The following is a 12,058-nucleotide window of genomic DNA, read 5'->3' as shown; positions in this document are numbered from 1 at the left end:
CAATCAAACGCAGAGCCACGTGTGAAAGCATCCACGTGATTTACCAACTGACCTGCCTACACTGTGAAGCTTTCTATGTGGGAATGACCAGCAACAAACTGTCCATTCGCATGTATGGACACAAGCAGACAGTGTTTGTTGGTAATGAGTATCACCCGGTGGCTAAACATGCCTTGGTGCACGGCCAGCACATCTTGGCACAGTGTTACACCGTCCGGGTTATCTGGATACTTCCCACTAACACCAACCTGTCAGAACTCCGGAGATGGGAACTTGCCCTTCAGTATATCCTCTTTTCTCGTTATCCGCCAGGCCTCAACCTCCGCTAATTTCAAGTTGCTGCCACTCATACCTCACCTGTCTTTCAACAACATCTTTGCCTCTTTACTTCCGCCTCGACTGACATCTCTGCCCAAACTCTTTGCCTTTACAAATGTCTGCTTGTGTCTGTGTATGTGCGGATGGATATGTGTGTGTGTCTGTGTGCGAGTGTATACCCTTCCTTTTTCCCCCTAAGGTAAGTCTTTCCGCTCCCGGGATTGGAATGGCTCCTTACCCTCTCCCTTAAAACCCACATCCTTTCGTCTTTCCCTCTCCTTCCCTCTTTGCTGATGAAGCAGCCGTTGGTCGCGAAAGCTAGAATTTTGTGTGTATGTTTGTGTTTGTTTGTGTGTCTATCGACCTGCCAGCGCTTTTGTTTGGTAAGTCTGATCATCTTTGTTTTTAGATATATTCATAATTATTTAGAATGATAAGAACCTAAAATGTGAGAATTTCAGCTTCAAGAATCAGACCCTTAGGCAAGAACAACTGGAGCCAATTCTACAAGAAAAGATAAGTAAACTAAAAAGCTTATTGTAATGTTACTCCTGTCAAATCATGAGAAAAGACTTTTGCACATTGGTGAACAATAGCAGCAACTGGGAAGGAGGGGGTAGATTACACACTGACTACTTATTTTATTAATTGTCATCAAGGTTTTAGTTATGATGGTATGCACTTAAATAGGAATGATGGATCTGATGATCGGGGGACAAGCCTGCTACAAGTTCAACACCATTTCATGCCTCTGCTAAGAAAGCTTGCAGCTTCAGTTTCATTACCTGGGCACGAATTGCACACTGCAGAGTCCCTTCGACTGTTCACTAACCTGTGATCACAGGAGCTGCTGCCTCACCTCAACCATCTATATAGACTTTTGAACTAAATCATAAGCTAATTCTGAAAATTCAACTTAAACATCTAACCTCACTAATAATCATAACAACAAAAAATAGCATAAGGAATAAGTCATCCTGAATATAAGAAGGCTGAAAGAAACGACCTGCAAAGTCACAGATCAATAATCTTAACGTGGTTTTCTGCAGAATTTTTGAAGATATTCTCAGTTCAAATATAATAATGTTTCTTGAGGCAGAAAAGCTTCTGTCCACAAATCAGCACATGTTTGGAAATCATTGTTTGTGCAAAACTCAGCTTGTCAATTTTTCACTCGATGTTCTGTGACCTATGGATAAATGGCAACAGGCAGATTCCATATTCCTAGATTTCCAAAAAACATTTCACATGGTGCCCCATTGCAGATTGTTAACAAAGGTACGAGAATATGGATTAAATTCTCAGATATGTGAGTGGTCCTATGACAAAGCATGATAGCTTCCATCATTAGTACACTTCATTAGTACACTCCTATATCCAATAGTAAGGTCCATACAAAATTTTCAAAAGTTGAAGGTTTAAGTTTGTACATTAAGTAGATGTTACGTGAATTATCAAAACTGTAGAAACAAATCCCCACATACACGCACAAAATTTTATTACTCACATCATTCAGTCTGTTATTCTGGTTGCAATCAACTCATTAGTATTGTGAAAAATTATGGCAATCAAAAGTTATTGCAATTATAAAACTTTGTAAATCTAGCAATATGGAAAATCTTATATGCTGAAAGGTAGATTTGGAAAGACAACTTTCAAATTAAAGAACTATTTTTCCTCTTTTCAGTAACGTATTTATATTAGTCCTAACTTATTTAGTTGAAAAGATATTGATAATTTAAGATTTCACTTGATCCAAATTTTCAGTGCTACTTATAGCAAAAACCACTGTAAATTACTGAGATCTATTGATATACTTTTACTGCCCGATTTTTCTGAATCAAGAGTTGCTAATTAAAAATTGCTAAGTTTTCAATAAGCAAACTTTAATATAACAAGACGAATCGCACCATCATAAACACAGAATTCCTGTTGCGTAAGTATAAATTAGTACTGCATACTTTATTATGCTGCTGCTCATGGTATATAATATACAAACAAAATAAACTGACAGATGCAATAGTCAATATAAGATTAACTCTGATATATACTCTTTAAAAACTATTATAAATTAACAAAGTTCCGTTATATCATGGAGCAAATTTTCATGAGACCTACACTCAAGCTATTTCAGTCAGTCTGCTATCAGTCTTCATTTAGCTCGCTTGTCGGCATAATAGCCTAACTTGGGTTATGTTTGTGCAACTCTCTTTTTGTTTAAATCAGACTGAGAGAGCATATTTTGTTGTTATGAGCAGTAGACTTTAAAATGTGTGTGTTTTGGTTCAGTTGAATAATACTTGTGACTGCAGTAACAATCTGTGACTTCTTAACTTAACCACGTGTGAAGCAACTTCTGATCACTTCATTTGTACTGTGCGCACTTTTACTTTATGAAGAGATTAGAACTACCTGTTTGTAAACACTATTAGAGACTGAGAGAGACCTGGTCATCACCAGCAGGATCTCAGTGAAGCAATTAAAGACTGGTGAACTATCAATTTGAACTTTTAAAGGAGGCTTTTGGCTCTCCATTTAGGTGAAGATCCTACATCATTTTATTTCAGGTCATAATTCAGTGAAACAGTGCAGATACCAGAGGCCTGTAAAACAGCACCTAGGTCTACTAATGTGACAGCTGAAAGACTTCTCAAGTAACAGAACCCAGTATGTTGTCCTCAACTAGTGTGCATTCATCCAAAATGGGAGTATCATTAGCAGTGCCCTGAGGACGTATGATAGGACTGCTCTTATTCTCTAGGTACATATATGACTACCAAACGGGAAAGCGCTGGTAGATAGACACAATAAAAAAAACACACACACAAAATTTCAAGCTTTCACAACCAACGGTTGCTTCGTCAGGAAAGAGGGAAGGAGAGGGAAAGACTAAAGGATGTGGGTTTTAAGGGAGAGGGTAAGGAGTCATTCCAATATATATGTGTGGATGGATATGTGTGTGTGTGTGTGTGTGTGTGTGTGTGTGTGTGTGTGTGTGTGTACCTGTCCTTTTTTCCCGCCTATGATAAGTCTTTCCGCTCCCGGGATTGGAATGACTCCTTACCCTCTCCCTTAAAACCCACATCCTTTCGTCTTTCCCTCTCCTTCCCTCTTTCCTGACGAAGCAACCGTTGGTTGTGAAAGCTTGATATTTTGTGTGTGTGTTTGTGTGTTTTTTTATTGTGTCCATCTACCAGTGCTTTCCCTTTTGATACGTCATGGAATCTTTGTTCTTAATATATTTTTCCCATGTGGAATGTTTCCTTCTATTTTATTTATATCATACATATATGATCTGATAGACAGGGTGAGCAGCAATCTTTGGTTGTTTGATGATGATGCTGAGGTGTATGGGAAAGTGTCATTGTTGAGTGACTGTAGGAGGATATAAGATAACTTTCACAAAATTTCTAGTTCTTGTGATGAATGGCAGATAGCTCTAAATGTAGTCTTCTTAAATTTCCTTTTCCCAGAACTTGCTATATCAGAAAACATCTAGTTGTAGACCCACAAATTCGTCTTTTATCTGCCACTGTCTTTATTCTTATTAATGTCACAGTTGTTGTCATTATTATTATCATCATAACCATCATCATCATTATTATCAATACTACTGTCACTTTTAGTGGCTGCAGCTGCAGTAGTACAAGTAAGGCCATTGTTAACTTCGTCAGTTCACAGTCAGTATAATTTACTCACATTGCCACTTTAGACTCTCACATCATTATAACACTATTTGTCATATTAAAATTATAATTTTCTTAGGCAACTATGATGTAGTAGATACTGTATGTGGGAAACCCTGGTCCAATGTAAGAGAGGACCGGGTGGCAAAACAATCCTGTTATGTTTGAATACAACATTAGTAGTATGCTACTTGACAAATTAAGCTTGACTAAATATCTAGACATAATGTTGCAAAGTGATGTAAAATGGAATGAGCATGTAAGGATTGTAGTGTGGAAGGCGAATGTTCGACTTCAATTTATTGGGAGAGTTTTAGGAAAGTGTGGCTCATCTGTGAAGAAACACTAGAGCAACCAATTCTTGAGTACTGCTTGAGTGTTTGGGATCCACATCAGGTCAGATTAAAGGAAGACATTGAAGCAATTCAGAGGTGGGTTTCTAGGTTTGTTACCAGTAAGTTTAATCAACATGCATTTATTCACAGAGATGCTTTGGGAACTCAAATGGGAATCCCTAGAGGGAAGGAGACATTCTTTTCGAGGAACACTATTGAGAAAATTCAGAGAACAGGCTTTAAGCTGACTGCAGAATGATCCTCCTGCTGCCAACGTACATTTTACTTAAGGACCATGAACCTAAGATAAGAGACATCAGGTCTCACATGGAGGCATAAAGACAGTCATTTTTCCCTCTCTATTTACGAGTGGAATGGGAAGTGATATGAATAGTGGCAATGCAACATACATTCCACCAAGCACCCTATGGTGGCCAGTGGAGTACATATGCAGATGCACAAGTTTCGAATTCATGCACACTCTGCTGCTGAGTGGAAATTCATTCTGGAAACAATCCTCCATGCTGTGGCTAAGCCATATCTCTGTCATATCCTTTCTTCCACAAGTGCTAATCTATCACAAGGTATACAAGAGGACTTCAGTGAAGTTTGAAAGGTAGGAGCTAGGGTACTGGAGGAAGTAATGGCATAAGGATGTGTAATAAGTCATGCTTGGATTGCTCAGTTGGTAGAGCACTTGCCCCTGAAAAGCACAGGTCCCAGATTTGAGTCTCAATCTGGCACACAGATTTAATCTGCTGGATGTTTCATGGGTCTACACATGTACTGAAGCACTGTCCCACCACAAAATTGGTGGTTGCTAATAAACATTACCATTTTCCTGAAGTTAAGTGAATTCTGATAACTGATTACCTGGGAATCATGGTGTCAAGGAACACAGCACAAACTCTATTTCAGAGTGAATAACAGCACATATCCCAAGATACACAAAATTCTTACCTCTATATTGGTTTCAGACTGAGATACTTCTGAGTCCACTAGTATTCTCTCTCGTTCTTCAATTCGTAAGCTTATTAAAAGTTCTGGTTTATGCGGTTTACAAAACCCTGCATCGATTAACTTGTACCATTTGTCTTCAACCTATAAGGATTTTTGTGAGTTTCAGAAAATAATTCACCATGCAATCACATGTAATACATACATCAAATAAATATCACAGGCACTTTTCATTTCAGAGCAGTCTATTTTTAACACAAAATACAAAAAAGTTCTTTTATAAAATCTTATCGCAGTATCAATTTTTGTCAACTTCCATTTACATTATCACATTCATTCACTGTGTTCCATAAATCCCACTGAGAAGGAGAAGCTTTAGGATCATGGAACAAGTCAAGAAATACACTAACAAAACAAGTGACTCTCACAAAATTAACTTTTATATTGTATCTGCAGAACATAATTCCTATACTGCTTAATTTTCTAAGCTTACATCAGCTAAATTTAACCAAGTAAAATAGTACAAAAGAAAAGCCATCGTCTTGAAAAATGTGCTGCTTTCTCTGCCATATTAAATAGCTGCTATAAGTGGCTATTAAAGTGCTGCTTTCTCTGCCATATTAAATACCTGCTATAAGTGGCTATTAAAAACTTTCCATTTCAAGGCATTGCTGCAGCATATATGCAACGTAGGATGACTCTGATGAGGGTATATAACCACCTACCTGTAGGCAATGGATCAGTGTGCCATTTGTATCTTTCCAACATGCTTGAGGTACATGCAGACATGGGAACTATGATGATGTTATTATCAAATGCATCCAGACAGGACTAACGTGATGTTATTCTTTTCATGGTTGCCAAAGGATAAACACCAGTAGACAACTACTGGAGAATGAAGAATGTGTATGGGGCAGCACATCTGTCAAAAACCACTGTTGTGGAATGTTGACCCAGATGAAGGCAACGCATTCTTGGGTGCGTTATTTGCAGGCAATGAAAGCTGGTGCCACCACTGGAAGTGGAGTCAAAAGTGTTGACAATGAAGTGGTGTCATCCATCATTTCTTCATCCCAAGAAGTTCAAGAGCTAACCATCTGCTGTAAAGGTGATGCTCACCTTCTTCTTTGATTACTGGGACCTATTGCTTACTAATTTCAAAGAACCTGGTGTCTCCATCATTGGAGAACAGTACTACACAATGATGGAGAAATTATTGCATGTAATTAAGGTGAAACATCTGGAGAATTGTGACTGCTGCTTCATGATAATCTAAATCCCCATACTGCAAATGTCATAGTGCAGAAGTTACACCAACTCTAGAGGGAAAGACTGGAGCACCCACCCTATAGTCCTGATCTCTACCCATGCAAAATTATCACACCTTTGATCCCTTTAATGGGCCTTGAAGGGTTGATGATTCTAGCCAGATGAGGATGAGCAGCAAGCAGTTATGGACTTTTTCATGTGGCAGGACAAGGTGTTCTATCAAACTGGTATCTTCTACCTGGTGCATTGGTGGGATGATTGACAAATGCTCATAGTAATTTTGCCTAGTTAGCATACCAATTCTGGACTGTACAGCCTTGAAACAGAAACTTTTTGATCACCCCTTATATTTATCTTCTAATGATATCTTAATAATTACATGATTAGATTTCTATTTTTCAAAAAATAGTTACTTACATTTGCACCAACAAAAGACTGTTTACAACAAACTGCTCCTTGTTATGCATCTCTATAATGAACATGCTCTTTGCCTTGTAGCTAAAAGGTTCCTGAATCTGGATATTCAGAAAATTTTTAGGAATGGCTCACATGTTTTAATTTTCTTTTGAACTGATGGGCAATCCCAATTTCTTACTTTATGCTGGGTGGGACTTTTATGAATACCTTTGCATCAGGGTAAATACCTGTGAATTCTACACAAGGGGGCACAGTCTACATGAAAATTATTTTTGTGTCTTGTATTGTGATTGTGCAAACCAAAGTTCAGCTGAAACTGGCTTCTATTACCAGAGACAAAAACCAGTAAGAAGTAAATGTATTGGGAAGTGAATGTGAACTTTCTTAGATCCTTAAGATGGCTCCTTCAAGAACTGTTATCTGCTTTATGTAATATTTTAGTGCTTGCTTCCAGTGAATAAGCTCAGTATTTAGTTTAGGTGCACTCTCCAGAAAATAAGTCCAGAAGATAACTCCTCGAGACAACATGAAGTGAAATTATACAAAATAAGCCAACACAACTGTCTTTCAGGCAACACAATGAGAGATATATCTAATGGCAAAACATAGAAAACAGAGCTTCTCGATCAAATTAACTTTATGTTGACTTCATTTTAACTTGTTATCCTGTTGGGCTACAAGAAATTTTACACAGTGTCTTCATTTAGTATACCATCATTAAAAGTATATACTTTTTAAATAGTGTTGTAAACTTTTTCACACAGTGTCTATATTTTGTACACGAAAAACTAACTTCATACATTTGTGTATAAAATAACAGTAAAATAGTAACAAGCCACTTCTGTGATTAAACCACATCTACTACTTTTCGTGCTGCACTTACAGTACTTGTAATACCATATTAAGAGTTCCTGTATGACAGGATGAAGCCATAGAGCCTCCAGAAAAAGAGTATGTCTGCTGCATAACACATTACAGCAGCACAATTACCCCATGTCACATGTCCGGAGTGTTACGAGAGGATCATGTGATCCACACTCATCAGAATAATGGACATACAATGAGAGCAGCAACTCACTTGGGTGTGAGAGCTAAATGTAATTTGGATGCTCAGTGCATTTGGTAACAATGTAGAGTTGCAGATATTGAATGGGCTTGGTTGTTTCTTGTTCAATATTTGACATTGCTTACAAAAACCCAGTGGGACTAGAAGTCTTCTGTCTTTCTGTACAACAGAACTACATCTGTACGTATATCACACGAAAAATATATGAACTGGGAAAAGGTCTCAAAAGGGACAACAAGGATTTATTTGGTTTTTGCCAGTGTGGCTAAGTCCACATTGGCCAGACAACATTTAAAGTACGTTAAAGGTGTATTGAACATGGTCACCACACTCACCTTGAACAGCCTAGTACATCAAACATAGCTGAGCATTGGATCTCCACAGGACATTCTATGGATTATTCCACAATGGATATCTTGGTCCCAAAAGGAGATCCATCTGGGATTAAATTATTAAGGAATCTAAGGAAATATGTTTGGCAGCAGATCTTATTAACACGTTGGAGTTTAATGGATCGGCAGTCCAGTTAATACCTGGAGCCTGAGGAAATTTGTTAAAATTTACAATTTTTTAATAAATTTACTAATCCACTTATCTCTTTAGGCAGTACATCAGCTTAACCTTCCATCCTTCCTCTTTATGAATATGTATACGTTTACCACGAATAAATTATAGAGGGATTTCTAGATATTACTCTAAAGATACTGTTTTTCAGCATTTTTATTTTTCCCCAAAGTTGACAAAATATTCATAAGTTGTAGGGAATGGTAGGCTATTGATTTAAAATCACTTTTCAGCAGGAAATACTAAATGCTTCATTTATAGGTAAAGTGTTTATTTGTGAAATGTTTTTCTCTCATTTTTACAAATTAGAGAACTTCAATCGTGTATGAAATCTTTCAAAACACTTGGGAACACAAAGGCCTGTGTCACATGACCTACAGCAATATCTGGTCTCTTTCCTCAGTACCTTTCCTGCAGCTCCCTTGTTCCCAACAGACCTTGCATCTTCTAGGTGGGTTTGTTTTATTTTCTGTTAGTGGCAGTTTCTCAAGGAAAATGATGTGCTGTGTTTGCACTTGCAACTCCAGATGCTTCTTTCCCATAGTTCTTCAAGGACTGCAGGATTTGTATAAAATCTGTCCATGTATATCACGTGATTTTCCCAAGTAAGAGGAACACAGTCTCAGCAGCATGGATTTGACAGAATTGTCAACATTTCCTTTTCCTCCAGTGTAAATTTCAGCATTGCACATGTAACCTGTTTGAGCATTATTAACAATGTAAGTTTTATCCCATACTTCTCTGGTTTGTCTTTCATATAAACACGAAATCCAATACTTCCTCAAAAAGGACATGTTGCTTCATCCACAGTCAGATTTCATGATGGATAAAAGACTTTTCTGCACCTTTCTGTGAAAAAGTCCCATCAGGTTTTATTTTATGCAGAGGGTCATGGCCTGGTTCTTGTTGAGGTATCCATAGTGCATTATTGTTCACATGCAGCATCCAGAATATGGCAAAAAATCTGTCTCATGACATTAGCTGAGAAGCAAATGATGAAGCAAGCCCAGGGTCTTCAGACCAATAATCCCTAAGTTTAGGTTTCTTTACAACACACATATGCAAAACAATTTTAAAAAAATGATATACTGTGAGCATCCTCACTGCTCTCCATTTCTTTCATAAATATTTTGGTTTGGTTCTGTTGTGGCAACGAAGTTCAGAAATAGTATCAGTAGAATATATATTTGTCTCTGACTTTACTTTTAGAAACATGCTACAATCAAAAAATTGCAACAAACAGTCTAGTTCTGTTGATAATGTATCAACAGGTACCTGAATTCCACTTGTTTCTTCAAATAGAGGTAATTCAGGGAAAGCATCAAACATGACACCATTCATTATGAAGGGCAGGCTGTTGAACTTGAATGACAAACCTGACTAATAGAAACTTGTGCTTTAGCTTCTTCATACTCACTACCATCGTTCCCATCAGCAGCACAGGTTTCACTCTCCAGCTCACGAAACTCTGTGCCATTGTTCAAGAGTTCTTCAATCTCTAAGTCTGACAAGTGATGTCTGTTAGCCATATTCACTATTTATATGTTTTTACACATGGGAAGGATGCACACAATAGCACAACATGGCAGCTGACATAGAACAAAACAACCTTCAACAATATTCTGAGCGCACACCCAGTTCATATAACACTGGTACCATTCATGAGAGACTGGCACGCGCTAGCCATCAACAATGCACTTATGACAAGCCAAACAATTAGTCTCACCACTTACAAATGTAAAACACATGTTTAAATCATAAATAAATAAGTCAGAAGTGAAGAACTTACGACATTCATCCATAGGATTTTATGGTTAAAACATAGTGAACATATCTATTACGTCCGTCAGCTCCAATGGTTTAATCATGATGGTGGCTTTCAAATGGACAAGGCACAGGATCTGGTGATTTCTTTAATGTCTTCAGAAAGAAAACATTTCATGCCTAATGACACATCTAGTGACAATTACTTTTATTAATTTTACATCTAAATTATAACTCTGCAGACCAGAACACCGACAGATTGCACACAGGTAGTATTGTTATTATAAATGCACCTGTGTGCCATAGATGGAACAATACTCGAAGAGGATGCTAAACTCAACAAAAGGGTGCTAATATAGCAGCTATCTTTGCTCATGCACCTCCTTGCCAATTTTTGGTATAAAATTAATGACTTGCACCAGCAATCTTCAGTGTAAAACATTCACCTGAAGATGGCTGAACGGTCAGCTAAAATATCATGGCAAAACATTAGCATTGTCTGGCTGCAATGCCAAAACTTCATGGAATAAGGATTTATGTATTCTACATACTGTTGATAACCTGAAAAGGATTGTGCACTTCTTCAACTCTGATAGCAACAACTGTGCCAATTTCAACTGATGATGGCTAAATGGCTGTCAGCCAAATCGTCGTGGCAAGACATAGATGTTGTCCAGCTGCAATCCTGAAACTTCATGGAATGTATCCAACATATTGTTGACAACCTGAGACTGCTGAGCACTTCTTCAGTTCCAACTGCAGCCACCATGCCAACTGTAGCTACTGCAACTTCAGATGTTGCAGAAACTGTGGCAGCACACCAATGTATGCCGCCACCACAACTACAACATTCATGTTCAGTGCTGCCGAGAGAAGGCAATACGAGGGCGCATGCTTCAGTCAATGGCAGCACCACTGCCAGACGATTGTTGCTCGCAGCACATCATCACCAATGCAGCCTTGCTCTTTTGTGCATCAGCTGTGCTAGGTGAAGTTTTAACTCACAGATTTGAGCATTTACGTGTCATAATAGAATGACATAGCATGTGATCAGATTCTACCTGCACTTGTATTCTTTCCTATTGTTCTCTCATGCAAGTGTAATTTCAATGCTTGGCTCACCACAATTGACATAATTGTATGTTGTTGTTGTTGTTGTTGTTGCTGTCAATAAGGAACTAAAGAAATAACACACAGGGGTAACACTAACTCCATCAATGTTGGTAAATATTCCAATTTTGAAATAGCAGATGACTGCTACATCTACTTGTAGCACCCATGGCAAGACTTTTATACTTTCCAGCAACCATTTCTGTAGTTATGGTTATTTCCAGACATTCTGTACCTGTTTTGTAAGCTGAATTCCTTGGTAGAGCCCAATTCATTTCTCTTTTCAGATCAATACAATGAGCTTTGAGAATATCATATCAGCAAGTCACAATGCTTTAAATTTAACCACCAACAGAAACTTTCAATACAGTATCACCAAGTGAGGGTCACAGATCTACACACTCACAGTGACCAGTACTAATTCAAAGAATCAACAGTCCTTAGCAGGTTATCTAGTAAATCGTAGGCAGCTAGGGCTTTATAATGGAGTCTACAGTCCACTCTGTAGTGTTTAACATTAAAGAAAGTCTTTTTCACCATACAAGCCTTTTAAATTGTGCAAGTAATGGAAA

At 37.9% G+C, this 12,058-nt stretch overlaps 1 protein-coding gene across 2 annotated transcripts in view; it reads right to left on the bottom strand.

Moving 5' to 3' along the window:
- The window catches only part of LOC126092383 (centrosomal protein of 120 kDa-like), a 185,848-nt gene that overhangs the window by 119,091 nt on the left and 54,699 nt on the right, over nucleotides 1-12,058 (bottom strand). For both annotated transcript variants that reach the window (XM_049907947.1, XM_049907946.1), the window contains exon 4: nucleotides 5,300-5,440. In XM_049907947.1, the coding sequence (XP_049763904.1) occupies nucleotides 5,300-5,440 (141 nt within the window). The remainder of the gene's footprint in view (nucleotides 1-5,299; nucleotides 5,441-12,058) is intronic.

Source organism: Schistocerca cancellata, chromosome 7 (assembly GCF_023864275.1).
Source record: "Schistocerca cancellata isolate TAMUIC-IGC-003103 chromosome 7, iqSchCanc2.1, whole genome shotgun sequence".
Taxonomy (NCBI): Eukaryota; Metazoa; Arthropoda; class Insecta; order Orthoptera; family Acrididae; genus Schistocerca; species Schistocerca cancellata.
This window is presented reverse-complemented; position numbering and strand designations above follow the sequence as displayed.